This window comes from Spermophilus citellus (genome assembly GCF_964194105.1).
Source record: "Spermophilus citellus genome assembly, chromosome: 1".
NCBI classification, from domain to species: Eukaryota; Metazoa; Chordata; class Mammalia; order Rodentia; family Sciuridae; genus Spermophilus; species Spermophilus citellus.
Window position 1 is genome coordinate 74,780,691 of NC_138182.1, and position 14,782 is coordinate 74,795,472.

General features: G+C 44.7%; 1 protein-coding gene across 2 annotated transcripts in view; it reads right to left on the bottom strand.

The window, feature by feature from the left end:
* Nucleotides 1-13,534, bottom strand: part of IL17D (interleukin 17D) — a 28,010-nt gene extending 14,476 nt beyond the window's left edge. The window contains exons 1-2 of one of the 2 annotated variants that reach the window (XM_081310805.1): nt 11,750-13,534; nt 10,735-11,030 (exon numbers count right to left, since the gene is read on the bottom strand). In XM_081310805.1, the coding sequence (XP_081166931.1) occupies nt 10,735-11,030; nt 11,750-11,764 (311 nt within the window). In that variant the 5' untranslated portion in view covers nt 11,765-13,534. Of the gene's footprint in view, nt 1-10,734; nt 11,031-11,402 lie in introns of both variants that reach the window. The other variant, XM_081310804.1, reaches the window with a different exon arrangement.
* Nucleotides 13,535-14,782: the final 1,248 nt, after the last annotated feature.

Below are 14,782 nucleotides of genomic sequence, written 5' to 3' on the forward strand. Positions count from 1 at the left end.
GGGAATTCATTTCCTTCAGATTTCTCCTCTTCCCAAAGTCACTTGCTGAAAGTTCTGGCAACTTGAGTTCTCCACAGGAATACATCCAGGTATTACAGCCTGGGCTAGGTTGACTCTCCTTTGCAGGCTTGCTCTGCCTAAGGCACCCAACTGCACCTGCATCAGCCTGCTGGGACAGCCTCTTTGCCTGTTCACACTCCCCAGTGGCCTGTATGCCTATTTTTAAGTCACTTGACTTCCCCATTCCCTGTCCTCTCTCTCTTTGCTTCCTGTCCTGTTTTTCTTTCCACTTATTTCCTTGTTACTGCTATCCATGGAACTGTTTACTGCAAAATAAATTTAGGTATAGTCTCTTAGATGCTGTGGAGGAAAAGAACTATATAAAAAGGGTAACAAATAAAGCCTAAAAATAAATTGTGGTACATTATTCATATCCTAGAGAAAAGTTATCTTCAGACTATGCGTCAAAAATGAAAAATATAAACAACTTAAAATTACTTGAAGTATTAGTAGGTGTTTATCTCTGGGGCTTCAGCATATGTGGGTGTTGTGTCGTTAAAACCTGAATCAACCTCAGTGTCCTTGCAATATATTTATCAGTATTTTAATGTGGCTTTTAAGAATCATACTGAGCAAATTTATTTTATTTTTGGCATTTTGTTTTTCAAGTAAAAGAAAAACAAACATTATGCCACAAAGTAAATGAGAAAATATTTTTGTATTCTGGGAGTTGAATGTTTTTTTTTTTTTTTAATACCACACTGGGCAGGAGCCCTGGCTCCATGGAATCAGAGGGGTCCAGGATGAGATCCTAGCTCTACCATTTTGGACTTCTCACTGGGGGACAATCTCTTGATCTCCAGGCCTGTGCTCCTCATCATAACACAGTCCAGAAATGGAGTCTCAGGGCTCTGAAAAATTCCACCCCGATGTTCAGGGTGCCTCTTTTGCCAGACCCACAGTCTGTAAGGGCAAACAACTCCTTTTTCACCAAGGTTCTTGGTGTGTCCCAGGCCATGATGTGCTGAGGCTTTATTTCCTCAGTATCTGCTTTTCCTTCATGGTTGGGAAATTTCTCTTTCTGATCTTTAAAAATGAAATGTCTTTAGCATAGTGGCACACACCTGTAGTTCCAGCCACTCAGGAGGTTGAAGCGAAAGGATCCCTTGAGCCCAAGAGATCAGCCTGGACATGATAACAAGACCCTGTTTCTTTCTTTCTTTCTTTTTTTAAAATCCTTTATCATATACATATGTCAGTTTCTCTCTTAGAAAGAACAAAATGTGATATACACCTTTCCCTGCTTTATGCCGGTGATGGATTGATCTACTTAGGTACTCTAGAAGTGCCTCATTCTTCTTTATAGTTGTATATAGCATTTTATCTAACTTGTCCATTGGTAGATATTTAAGCAGTTTCCAATCCCTTGCCATTACAATAATGAACTCATACCTATCATTTGGTACATGGACATGTGGGCCCATAGGAGAAACGCTGATGAGAAATTGCTGAGTCAAAGGGTATATGAATTTAAGAATATGGGTCTCAGGTTGTGGCTCACTGGTGGAGCGCTTGTCTAGCATGTGTGAGGCACTGGGTTTGATTCTCAGCACTGCATATAAATAAATAAAATAAAGGTCCACTGACAATTAAAAAATATTTTTTTAAAAAAAGAATGTGTTAGTCAGGTGTAGTGGCAAATGCCTATAGTCCTGGCTACTTGGGAGAATAAGGCTAGGGGATTGCAATCCTCCTGGGAGTTCAAGGCCCGCTTGGGCAACATAGTGAGACCCCCCCCCATTTAAAAAAAATGTTTTTTGATAGCTAATATCCAATTGTCTTCTATAAAAGTCGTGTCAATTCACACTCCTCTACTGTAGAATGCCTTTTTCCTTACACCCTTGGCAAAGTAGCCTAATGCATGTATTAAAAAAAGAATTCTCATATGGTTTTAACACGCATTTCACTTACTATGCCTGCTGTGAACAGCTTTTCATGCTTTATCAAGCATATGAGTCATCTGAACTTCCTTCCCTGGGAACCATCCCTGCCCTTGGCTCATCTTTCCATGACCTTGACAGTCTTTCTCTTATTGGTTGTGGGAACTCTTTAGGAAATGTGCCTTTTGTGACATGGGTTGTAATTAATTTTTCCCCCAGTTTGCTCTTGTATTTTTATTATTTTATATTGCCAAGAAAAAAAGGTATACAATTATGTAATTATATTTCTCAACCTTATCTCTTATGACATTTGGGGACTATAACCTACTAAATAGGCCTCCTCCATTCTAAGATTATAAATATAATTGCTCGTGTTTTTCTCCTTCTTTGTGATTTTATTTTTCACCTTTAAATCTTTGAATCATCTGGAATTTAATCTTCACATAGAAGTGAGATCCAATTGTATTTTTTTCCAGCTGGCAACCCAGCTGTCCCAATACCATGATCTACCTCTCCCCCAAACATACAGAAAGCCTGCTGATATTCCAAATGCCTATTTTTAAACTCATCTTATCCACCTAAAAGTGATCCATTTTGTGCCAGTTAGTATTTCTGACTTGCAGTATGCGTTCCTATCTTTCTTAGAACAATGGATCTTTCTTGATCTCCCCCCCGCACATACACAATATTTTGCTTATAGAAATATAGTTATCTTGCTCTTCAGTATCCACAGGGGATTGGCTCAGGACCCCTGAGGATACCAAAATGCTCAGATACTATTTTGCAAAGAATCTACACACATCCTCCTATATTTAAATCAACTTTAGGTTGCTTATAATACCTAACAGCGTAAATGCTAAGGAAATAGTTGAATAATAACAAAAAAATTCATATATGTTCAGCACAGGTGCAATTTTCTTTCCAATTTTTTTAAGGGGGTACCCAGGACTAAACTCAGGGCACTCAACCACTGAGCCACATCCCCAGCCCTATTTTGTATTTTATTTAGAGACAGGATCTCACTGAGTTGCTTAGTGTCTCGCCTTTGCTGAGGCTGGCTTTGAACTTGCCATCCTCCTGCCTCAGTCTCCTGAGGCACTGGGATTATAGGTGTGTGCCACTGCACCTGGCTTTTCCAAATATCTTTGATCTGCTGGATGAATGGATGCAGAACCTGCAGATATGGGGAGAATGATACACCTCTGATCCTAAGCTGATGGGCCTGTGGGAGAGCATCTTTCATCCAGGCCACCAGAGTCCTTAGAACTCCACTGAAAGACCAAGCCAGTCCTTCCACAACACCTCTTGCAGAAGAGGCTCTGCACTTCACAGGATCTCACATTTTTTAAATCTTCCCATTAACACAAAATGGTGACAGGTGATCAAAGGAAGATGCAAAGAGGTGGTCTCCCGGCAGGAAAGCAGGGCCAGCTTTAGTGGCCAGAAATCTGGAGATGTAGCCTAGTACCAACTCCTGAAGACCACCTTTCCTCCAGTGGGCATTGGCTACCTAGTTCACATTTGCTCACGGGAAAAACAATCTCATCACTGTTGCTAAATAATATGAAAAACCATGCACGTGATGCTTCAAGCCACTGGATACAGCTGTCCTGCTCCTGGGACCATTCAGCTTTGAGGATCCATATAAGGAAGATCAGAACAGCATCAATAGGACCAACCAATGCAGTGTGTTGATCACACCCCATGGCCTCTTTGCTATCACTGTTTCCTGCTCTCCCAGGTGACCTGGGGATACACAAGTGTCAGCCTATAACCAGGGCAGCTCAATCAATAACTATGTGCAGAATTCTAGGGCTGCTAACTCCCAGTTTGTACTTAAGCCGGCTTTCTCCTTAGCTCCAACACCCACATTCATGGCTGACTGTCACCTATTTGTCTTTCTTTCTTTTTCTTTTTTTTAAAGAGAGAGTGAGGGGGGGGGGGGAGAGAGAAAGAGAGAGAGAGAGAGAGAGAGAGAGAGAGAGAATTTTTAATATTTATTTTTTAGTTCTCGGCGGACACAACATCTTTGTTGGTATGTGGTGCTGAGGATCAAACCCGGGCTGCACGCATGCCAGGCGAGCGCGCTACCGCTTGAGCCACATCCCCAGCCCCAACCTATTTGTCTTTCAGGCAGGTAAAAATTAACCAGCCCACGGACTGGGGCTGTAGCTCAGTGGCAGAGCACTTGCCTACCATGTGTGAGTCACTGGGTTCCATCCTTAGCATCACATAAAAATAAACATATAAAATAAAGGCATTCTGGGCTGGGGATGTGGCTCAAGCGGTAGCGCGCTCGCCTGGCATGCGTGCGGCCCGGGTTCGATCCTCAGCACCACATACCAACAAGGATATTGTGTCCGCCGAGAACTAAAAAATAAATATTAAAAAAAATTCTCTCTCTCTCTTTCTCACTCTCTCTTTTAAAAAAAAAATAAATAAAGGCATTCTGGGGCTGGGGTTGTGGCTCAGTGGCAGAGCAGTTGCCTAGTGTGTGTGAGGCACTGGGTTTAATTCTCAGCACCGCATATAAATAAACAAATTGACAACTAAAAACATTTTTTTAAAAAAGGCATTCTGTCCATCTGCAACTACCAAATCAACAAAAACAAAATTTAACCAGCCTAAAATGGAACTCCTGGTTTCCTCCTGAAACATTTACTCTGCATTCTGTTACCCCATTTTGCTTATACCACTGTCATGGTTTGAATCTTAAATGTCCTCAAAAGGCTCATTAAAAGCTTGATCCCAAATGCAGCAGTGTTCAGAAGGGAATCCTTTGGGACATGAGAGGATCATGAGGGCTCTGATCATGAATGGATTAATCCATTTATGGATTCATAGCTTAATGGATTTAGATTGTTATAAAAGCCAGCTCTCTTGGGCTGGGGCTATAGCTCAGTGGCAGAGTGCTTGCCTAGCACGTGTGAGGAACTGGGTTCTGTTGGGAAAAGTATAAACGGCAGCCGTACCCCAGAGAAAAAACCCAAACATGGCGCCTAAGGACTTCTCCTTCCTACCTTCTTCTTCTCTGCAGTGGCGCGAAAAGTTCCCGCCCTTGTGAACTCTCCCGCCGGCGCCAATTTCAAACCTCGCTGGCGGGGGAACCTTAGCCCCAATGAGAACTAATGCCTGGGCGCGGGAACTGATACCTGGAAGAACTTGCCAATAAACGGGCGGCCTGCCATTTATCTAAGCCCTACCATCTCCCCTTTAGTTCTATATAAGCACATAGCTTTTTGCAATAAAATTGGAATTCTCCCGGCGAAGTGTCTTTGCGTGGGGAATTCTTTCAGGTTCAATCCTTAGCACCACATGAAAATAAACAAATAAAAGTTCTGAAACATTAAAAAAAAAAAAAAGCCAGCTCCCTCTCTGCTTCCTGGCCACCATGAAGTGAGCAGCTTTGCTCCACCACATGCTCCCTGCCATGATGTTTTTCCATGCCATAAGCCCAAAGTGATGGGGCCAAGTAACTGTGGGCTGAAACCGTTAGCCAAAAGAAATCTTTCCTCCTTTTAAATTGATTCTCTCTGGTATTTTCTCATAGTGATGGAAAGCTAACACAGAAAATTAGTACCAACATTGGTTGTTGCTGTGACTATAAGTGACAGTGTGATTCAGAAGCCTTTGGAACTGATTTGTGAGAGGATTCGGAAATGTTTGGAGAAGCAGACTAGAGTAAGATCAGAATATTGTAAGCAGAGTTTAATGGGAGATTCTGGTAGGTGCTTAGAAGTCAATGCTGATAGGAATGCAGACAGTAAAGGCTGAGCTCATGAGGTTTCAGATGGTAACGGGAACTGAGGCCATTCACATGTTATATTCTAGCAAAGAATTTATCTATATTTTGTCCATGCCCTGAGAGAGTTTGTGTCAGGCTCAGATTAAAAGTAATTAATCTGGCAGAAGATATTTCAAGGCAGCACAGCATTCAAGCAGTGACATGGATATTACTGGCTAGTTTTAGCAATATTTATAACAAGAAATAGAGCAGAAAGATTAGAAAAACTTGTAACTTGGCCAAAAAAGAAGTGAGAAGTAGCCAAGAAGGGTGCGGTTGTTAAAAACAGTAGCATCATTTAAAAGAAGCCAAGTACTTGGCTCCAGGACAATTGGAAAGATACCTTGAGGGCATTTGGGGAGTCAGCAAAAACCTGCCCTTTGAAGGCTCAAGGGTGTAAAAGTGTAAATCACTTGAAGGACTTTGATTGAAGAAGAGTTCCAGGGAGCCCAGCTCCCACAGGACCATCTAAAAATGAGCTTCCCTGTGTTCAGCCATCTAGGCACTCCAAGGTCTCTGTAGCCATGGGGCCAGCTAGTGCTGCTGCTGGCAGCCAACCTTGATGTTATCTACGTTGTGCTGGTTTTGCAGGCATGCAGAATGCAAGCGTTACAGGGTCACAGAGGCTTCCACTGAGTTTTCAAAGGAAAGTTTAGCAAGCCAGAAAGTGTGTGGCAGATTTAGAGTTCCTACAGGCAGGCCCTGGCAGGACATGCATAAAGCTATAAGAGTGAAGACAATGCTGACATCAAGGCTGTAGGAAGTTTAAGATATCAGAAATGTGGAACATGTGGAAAGGAAAGTTGTAGGCAGCAAGTAGAGTCAGTCTAAGAAAAACACCATGTGGGCTGCAGACAGCAAAGCTGTAGGGGTGGGGCTACCCAAGTCCACAGAACTCACATAATGCTACCATATTCCCCAGATGCAGGAGATGGAGCTATATGATTTAATGTTTTCCTTGCTGGGTTTCGGTCTTTCTTTGGTCACATCCTCTTCTTTCCATGCTCCATTCCCCTCTTTTGGAATGAGAATATTTACCCTCTATCAGCCTCACCATTGTATATTAGAAGTATGTAACTTGATTATTATCATTTTTAGAGGTGCTCACAGCTAAGAGTTTGCCTGAAGTCGTGGAGGAGACTTTGGACTTGGACTTTTGAGTAATGTTGGAACTGTTAAGTCTATGAGGACTCTTAGAGATCGACGACTGGTTGTGTTTTGAATTGTGAGATGGACAGGTGAGTAGAAGGAGGCCCTAAATTTTAGCATCCCAGGGCAGCCTGCGGAACCCTTGGAGTCCAGGGACAGAATATTATAGTTTGGATTTAAATTTTGGCAAAAGGCTCATGTGTTGAAGGTTTGGTCTCAAATGCAGCAGTGTTCCCACGTGGGTCCTTTCAGAGTTCACGGGGTCATGAAGGCTTTGACTTCATGAATGGATTAATCCATTTAGGGATTCATCACTTAAAGGATTTGGGGAGAGGGGCTTTTGTTATAAAAGCCAGCTCTTTCTGTGCTTCCTGACCATGATAAGGTGAATAGCTTTGCTCCACCACATGCTCTTTATCATGTTGTTGTTTTTTTTCCTTGCCATGGGCCCCAAATGATGAGGCTAATCAACAGTGGACTGAAACCTCTGAAACCATTAGCCAAAATAACTATTTTCTTCTTTCAAGATAATTTCTCAGGGGGCTGGGGTTGTAGCTCAGTGGTAGAGCGCTTGCCTTGCATATACAAGTACCTGGGTTCAATCCTCAGCACCATATAAATAAATAAAAAGTTTAAAAAAAGAGATAATTTCTCTGGTGTTTTGTCACAGTAATAGAAAGGGGACTAACATTGACAACTCAAGCTACAAACATGGCAAACATAGCTAACAGAGCTTGAGACTCCCTGCTGTGTGTTAGGGATATATCTTTTGACCCACAGGACCTTCAGCCCAACTCAGGCATCCTTTTGCCTGGAGAGACTAGAATTTATTATAGAAGGATGCAAAGGCAGCAGCTTCTGTGCAGAGAAGTCAGACTATTGTCTCAAGAGATTTTCTCTCAATTCTATTTAGCACATCAGAAGCATGAGGTTGGAAAGAGAAGGATAATAGATTAGCTGATACTTTTGGGACTTGGAAATGGTGGTAAGAGAGGAAAAGCAAGAGAGGGAGCCACCAGAAAGAATGGGCTGACATGTGTCCTGAAGGAATGAAATGAATGACAAGATGTGGGCAGAAGGGGTTATGGGCCTAACTCACATGTAGACAGGGGTTCTGTGAAGGCCTTAGTCTTCTGCAGAGTAGCCAGGTAGAAGGAGGCCCTAAATTTTAGCATACCAGGGCATCCTGTGGTATTAAGTAAAAGCAAACCACCCACCTCATTTAACAGCAGGGGTAGGTATAGGAGAAAGCCCATGTTATACCTCTTTTCCCTCATTCTCAAGTAGAATGAATCACCCTTGAACCCAGTCACGTTTCCTTCTTTAATCAGGACCTTTCACATTTGAGTGTGAAAGGGAAACTGCAGTCTTCCTTTTTCCTTTGCAAGTTGAGAATCTCACTGCCTTCTGCCAAAAGCACTGCAGTGTGTCTATCTAGTATCTCCCTCTCTATTCCTCATGGAGACAGCTGCTATAATTTGGATCTTAACAGTTCCTCAAAGGTCCACGTGATAAAGACTTGCTCCCAAGGGAGGTAGTCAAGCCTTTAAGAGGCGGAGTCTAGGGAGGGTTTCTTTCTTTAAAAAAAATTTTTTTAAAAATTGTTCTTCTTTTAAAATTTTTTATTTGTTCTACTTAGTTGTACATGACAGCAGAATGCATTTCAATTCACTGTACACAAATGGAGTGAAACATTTCAATTCTCTGGTTGTCCATAGGGTAGAGACACACTATTCGTGCAATCATACATGTACCTAGGGTGATGATGTCCATCTCATTCCACCATCTTTTCTATCCTCATAACCCCTCCCCTTTGACCAATCCAAAGCTCCTCCATACTTCCCATGCCCCTAGGGAGAGTTCTTTAGGTCATTGGGGAGGTACCCTCAAAGATAATTTTGGACACCCCCCCCTTTTTTTTTTTTTGCTTTCCAGCCACAAGGTGAGTGGTTTTGCTTGGCCACACTGCCACAGGTTCCCTGCAATTGCAATCACACACCCCAACCAGAAGTCTAAAAACCTTGTGTCTGCCTAACCAAGGACTGGAACATCCATCTAAAACCATGAGCCAGAATAACACTTCTTTTCTTTTCTTTTTTTGTAGTTGTAGATGGACAGCATGCCTTTATTTTATTTGTCTTTATGTGGTGCTAAGAATCAGACCCAGTGCTCACGCGTGCTAGGCAAGCACACTGCCACTGAACTACAGCCCCAGCCCCAATGCTTTTCTCTATATAAGTTGATTATCTCAGGTATTAAAGTAATGGAAAGCTAATGTATCTTTCTAGAACACAGTGGCTACATGTCTTTGTTGATCCAAAGTATTTTTACATGGCTGGGGGTGTAGCTCAGTGGTAGAACACTTGCCTAACATGTATAAGACCCTGGGTTTGATCCCCAGCACCACAGAACAAAACATTCTATTAGGTAAGTTTCAAGCATTGAACACTGCTTAAGTGTTGAGCACAGCCTCCCCATGACACACTCACCCTGCTCCTCAGAGAGCTAGGCTCTCTGTGGACACCATGCTTTTTCTTTCTCTTGCCATAAGCAGTCCTTCCCTTCAAAGCACCTCATCACTTGGTTTCTCATCAACCCAGATGCAGCTCTTTCTGGACAGTGTGAGAGCTCCCTCTTTAGGTCTGTTCTTGTCTTCTCCTGCCACACTGGGAGCCCCTCCTCTAGAGGCCAGGGGACATCACTCCAGTCTGCAGAGAACACCCTAGCCCAACCTCACTGCACATTCCCAACATTCCTCAGCCTTCCTTTTAAGCATATTCCTCCTTTCTTCCAAAATGACCTAGTGTTAATCACTTTTTTGTTGATGTGACCAAAATACCTGATATAATAAGGAAGAAAGGATTATTTTGGTTCCGGTTCAGAGGTTTAGGTCCATGGTTATCTCCATTGCTTTGGGCCTGAGGTAAGGCAGAACATCATGATGGAAGGGTAGATGCAGCAGAGGAAAACTGCTCGGCTCATGGCAGCCAGGAAGTGAAAAGAGACCGAGAAAGGGGCCATTAGCTACCAATGGACTAATCCACTAATGAAGTTGGAACCCTCATGATCCAGTCACTTCCCAGGACCAAAGCTCCACCTCAGGACATTGCTGCACTGGGGACGAAGTCTTCAAAACATGATCTTCAGGGGACCATCTAGATCCAAACTGTAACAGATTTCTTTTCTAGGTTAATCTCAGAATCTTGCTCATTCTTCATTTTGAGGGCCATTTTCATTCCCCAAAATGCAACTCCCCCACACCCACCTTTAAACCACCATGCATTTGAAACTTTCCGAGTCCTGTCACATTCTGCCTTGTATTATGATTTCCTTCCCAGTTATTTCTTCTACTCCCCGAGACTGTAAGCTAAATGGCTCTGAGAGGGTACCTCTCAGGGCTCAATGTCAAGCAGCCGAGATCACACGGGCTCTCAAGAAATGTCTGCAGACTTCCACATTCCAACTTCAACAGGCCTCCTATGAAGAACCCCAAATTAATAAAGGATCCCTGGGGTTGGTTCTTCATGGAACCCATTTAACTACGTACTTGACAAAGAATAGGTGCTCAAAATATATGATGCATAAGAAATAATGTAAGAGAAAACAAGGCGAAGCAGGATTTCTACAAGGAAGTGTGGTAGGCCTTTGTAGAAATGACTTGCTCTGAACCCCGCTGTTCCACCAGCTCCGCATCAACCCCCTTACCTGCCCCATCAGTCCTGTCCTGTGTGGCCCCGCCCCTCTCTACCTGTCTCCCACAAGGCTTGGCCCCGCCCCATCTGCCCCACCCTGCCCCGCCCCACCTGCTCCCGCAAGACCCGATCCCGCCCCAACCCTCTCGCTCAACTCGGCCCGGCTCACCTGTATGCCCAGGGTGACACGCTGCGCAGGTTGGTGGGTGGCCGGAAGCGGCGGTCCGCGGGCCTGCCCCCTGCCGGGCAGCTCGCGTTGCGCGCCTGCTCGCGGGGCCCCAGCTGCAGCGTGTGGTGAAAGGCGCTGAGCACGCCCGCTGCCAGCCGCCCATACAGCTGCTCCAGGAGCTCCTCAGGCCGGTCCGCACAACCCCGCGGCCGCGCCGGGCGCCTGCCCGCCCTCAGCGCGCCCGCCGCCCGGCTTGGTGACAGCGCCAACAGGAAGCCAGCCACGAGCATCCAGACCTGTGGGACAGGCCGCGCTCAGCGCCCGCCGGAGGAGCCCGCCGGCGCCCAGCGCCCCGCGCCAGCGTCCCGCCCGCGGCGTCTGGAGCCCGCGGGCGCCCCGCGTCGCACCGCAGACCGTGAGGCCTTTCCCGAGAATGGGTGCCGCGCGGACCGGCCCCCGAGCGCCCTCCCCGCCGGCCCGCCGCCCGCGGGGTCCCCGGGGCCCCGCCCGGCGCCGGCCTCCGCGCCCCCGCCCCCTGCCGCCGCCGCCGCCCCGAGCCCGGGGCCGCGAGGGGGTCGGGTGCGGGGCGCGTGTGCACGTGTGCGTGTGCCTGCCGGGCTGCTGCGCGGCGGGCTGCGAGTGCCTGTGACGCCGCCCGCGCCGCTTACCCCCGGGTGCGCCATCCCCGCGCCAGCCCCCTGCTCCGCGCGCCGCGCCTGCCGGCCAGCGAGGGAGCCCGCCCCGTGCCAGCGACGCTCGGACCCGCCGCCTCGCAGACCCACGCCCCCACGCCGTCATCCGCCCGCCCCCGGCGCCCGGCCCGCGTGGGCTCCCGGCCGGGGACGCTGGGGCCGGGCAGTGGGTCCCGGAACCTGACGCCCTGTCAGACCCCGGCGTCGGCGTCTCCTGGGCACCGAAGGACGCGGACGCAGCCCGGGTTCACAGACACGGAGCGGCTCTGCACCCTTGGCCTCCAGGAATGTCAAACATTTTGTCCCTCGTGAAATGTACTCACCAGTGTTCCCAACATCTCCCCGAAAATGTCTTCACGTTTGTTGTGATACGGTGTTATGCAGCGATTCCTTAGCTGAAATAAAATTTAAAAGCCACACAAACTGAGGGCTCCACGCCTTGTGGATTGGGACCCGGCGGCTGTATGGCTTCGAGGTGCCCGGTGTCTCAGAGCTGCAGACTGTTGGTTGTGCTGTGTGTCCTGGAGGAGGAGGAGAAGTGGATCTGGCACTGCCCAGTGGACTGGTGCGGTCCTAACTGGTTGAAGAAGGAGGTGGTAACTGGCCTAGAGGTCTCCAGAGCAGACAAGTGAGGCCTACAGAATGAAGTTGGGGGAGGCGAATTCTGGCTCAGGAAAATGATTTCTGTAGGAATTAAAGTAATCCAAGGATAGAATGGGCCACCTGCGAAAAGGATGAACTCAAAACCTAGTCTCTTTAGAGCTAATACGGAAGAAACATTAGTTGGAAGAAACATTAGAAATTTTTGAAATATCTATTTTTTATTGCAGTGAGGGGAGTCTGTTTCTCCTTTCTCCTAAACACCCATACAATGATCATGTGCCTCTTTATCAACTCTGAAAGCAAAGAATTATATACTTCCCCATCGGACGCTTTTGGCTGTAGGTGGGCATCACTTGGTCTATTATTACAATGTTGGAGATTTCCTACCCTTGTTAACTAAATTCTAAGTGTCCCAGTCATGTAAAACGAACCTAATGTTATGTGAATAAATTGAATATACTCAAATGAAGGAATTATAATTCAAGAACACAAGAAAACTTGCTCATTTGTACATTGTACAAATCAATGCTCATTGCTTTCTAGGTGTCAGACTAATGAATATAATTATGTTAAAGCTGTTATGCTTCGAAAATAAAAACAAATGATCAATACCAGCTGAAAGCTTTTTGAAAGTGCAAAGGATATAATTTATGACTCCCTCAGTGGTTTGCAGCTTTGTTATTTGACTAAATTGTAAACCATTGGTTAAACTACATTTCAGTTAAGCTGTGTAGAAAAACACATACCTTGAATGTTCTGTAACTGAAGAATTTAGTAATCATTTTATTTACTGTGAAAAATTCCTCTGAAATCTCCAGTTTAAGCAATTTACAACTGTTAGTGAGTAAACATTTATTTTGGGTTATAAAATATTTTCTCTGATAGCAGATAAATTGTTCATGTTGTTTGTTTCCTTTCCGGTAAAATGTGAATAAAAGCATTAGTACTCAAATACTGCTTATTTTCTATTTGGAAAAAAACCTGGAAGTCCTTTAAGAGAGAGAGTATCATTACAAGAGTTTCATGGGAATAATCACTATGTCTTATTACGACAGCCTTTCACGTTATGGTAACACAGAATATTTTATGTATTTGACAAAATATCTTCCATTGTCTGATAACAAAACAACTTCCTACTTCTTCCTGATTATCTTGGAAGTAGGAAAGAAAATATTAGAGAAAAAAAAGAAAATTAGTCTCCAACAGTTTTCATTTTGTACAAGATCACAAATACTGAAAATGCTTATCCATTTGGTAGAATACAAAATTCATCTGTGAGATTTAACAGTGAAGCAAAGTCTTATAAACAGTTGCAAATGGTTTTGTTCTTTTTTACAGTGAATTCCCCTGAAGTTTCAACATATTTGTGAAAATGGAAAATGCACGTTAATAATTAGCCCAAATTTAGCTGGGCGTGGTGGCCCATGCCTGTAATCCCAGCGGCTTGGGAGGCTGAGGCAGGAGGATTGAGAATTCAAAGCCAGCCTCAGAAACGACAAGGTGCTAAGCAACTCAGTGAGAGTGAAACCCTGTCTCTAAATAAAATACAAAATAGTGCTAAGGATGTGGCTCAGTAGTTGAGTGCCCCTGAGTTCATTCTCCGTACCTCTCCCCCCAAAAATTAGCCCAAATTTAATAATACAAGTGAAAAGAAAGGGTACAAAATACTCAAAACCAAGCCCATCACCTTCCCTTAGAAACTAAAGAAATTCGAGTGTTCTTTACTGAGGTGAAGAACACTGTTGGTGTAGTCATGTGACTTTGATTTTACATCCTCTCATTCTTTTTCCTCCCTGATTTGCTCAGCCAACTCAAAACCAGCCCAGCTGCAAGACTCCTTTGCATGGACATGCTGTTGGGGAAAGACATTTAAATCATTCTTAAGCACTAAGCCAATGTGTGATTGGCTATTTCCATACTGACCCTCTTGGGTTACTGGTGTATATATCTACCCAAACTTTTTTCTGTCCTTTAAAGGACTGTCCTCAGAATTTCATGCCTATAATTTCCCTCATTTCTGTCATCTGACTGGTCATCTCTTTAATGATTAATTATTTTATCACCTCTATCTACCATTATTCCTGTTCATTATTCTTGGCACCTTTAACCTGCACACAGATGATTTATCACTCTGGTTTCTAAGTGACTACTTTACCTTCAGTCATTTTCTCCCCATCTCCAACTATCAGATCATATGGTCATACCCAAGTTATTATCACCAATAACTGCAACTCCTCCCAACATTTGATTTCAAATCAAATATCCTATTCCTGACACAATCACTTTCTCTTCTTCCTCATTCCTGCAATTCTCTGATTTCATCCAATCTTCTAACCCTACCATTTTTCTCTGAGCATTCCACAACTGAATTCTTATTTTCTTTCTTGTCTAGATTTCATTGTTCAATACTGTTACTACAGTCTTGCTTAATACCTTGCTCCTTTCCCCCTCTGCTTTGCCTGGAATAATCCAACTCTAAAATCCTGCAATTGAGCTGACTAGACTCAATTCTAATTCATGATCACAAAGTCAGATTAGAATTTGCTATGATTTGGATAAGCATCTCCCCAAGGCCCATGTGTTAAAAGACTTGATTGCCAGCCTGTGGCTTTGTTGGGAGGTGGTGGAACCTTTAAGAGGTGGGGTCTAGTAAGAGGAAGTTAGGGCACTGGGGGTACCTCCTTGAAGGAATTTGAGATGCCATTCTCCTTCTCTTTCTGCATTTGGGCTCCCAGGAGGTGAATAGGCCTCCT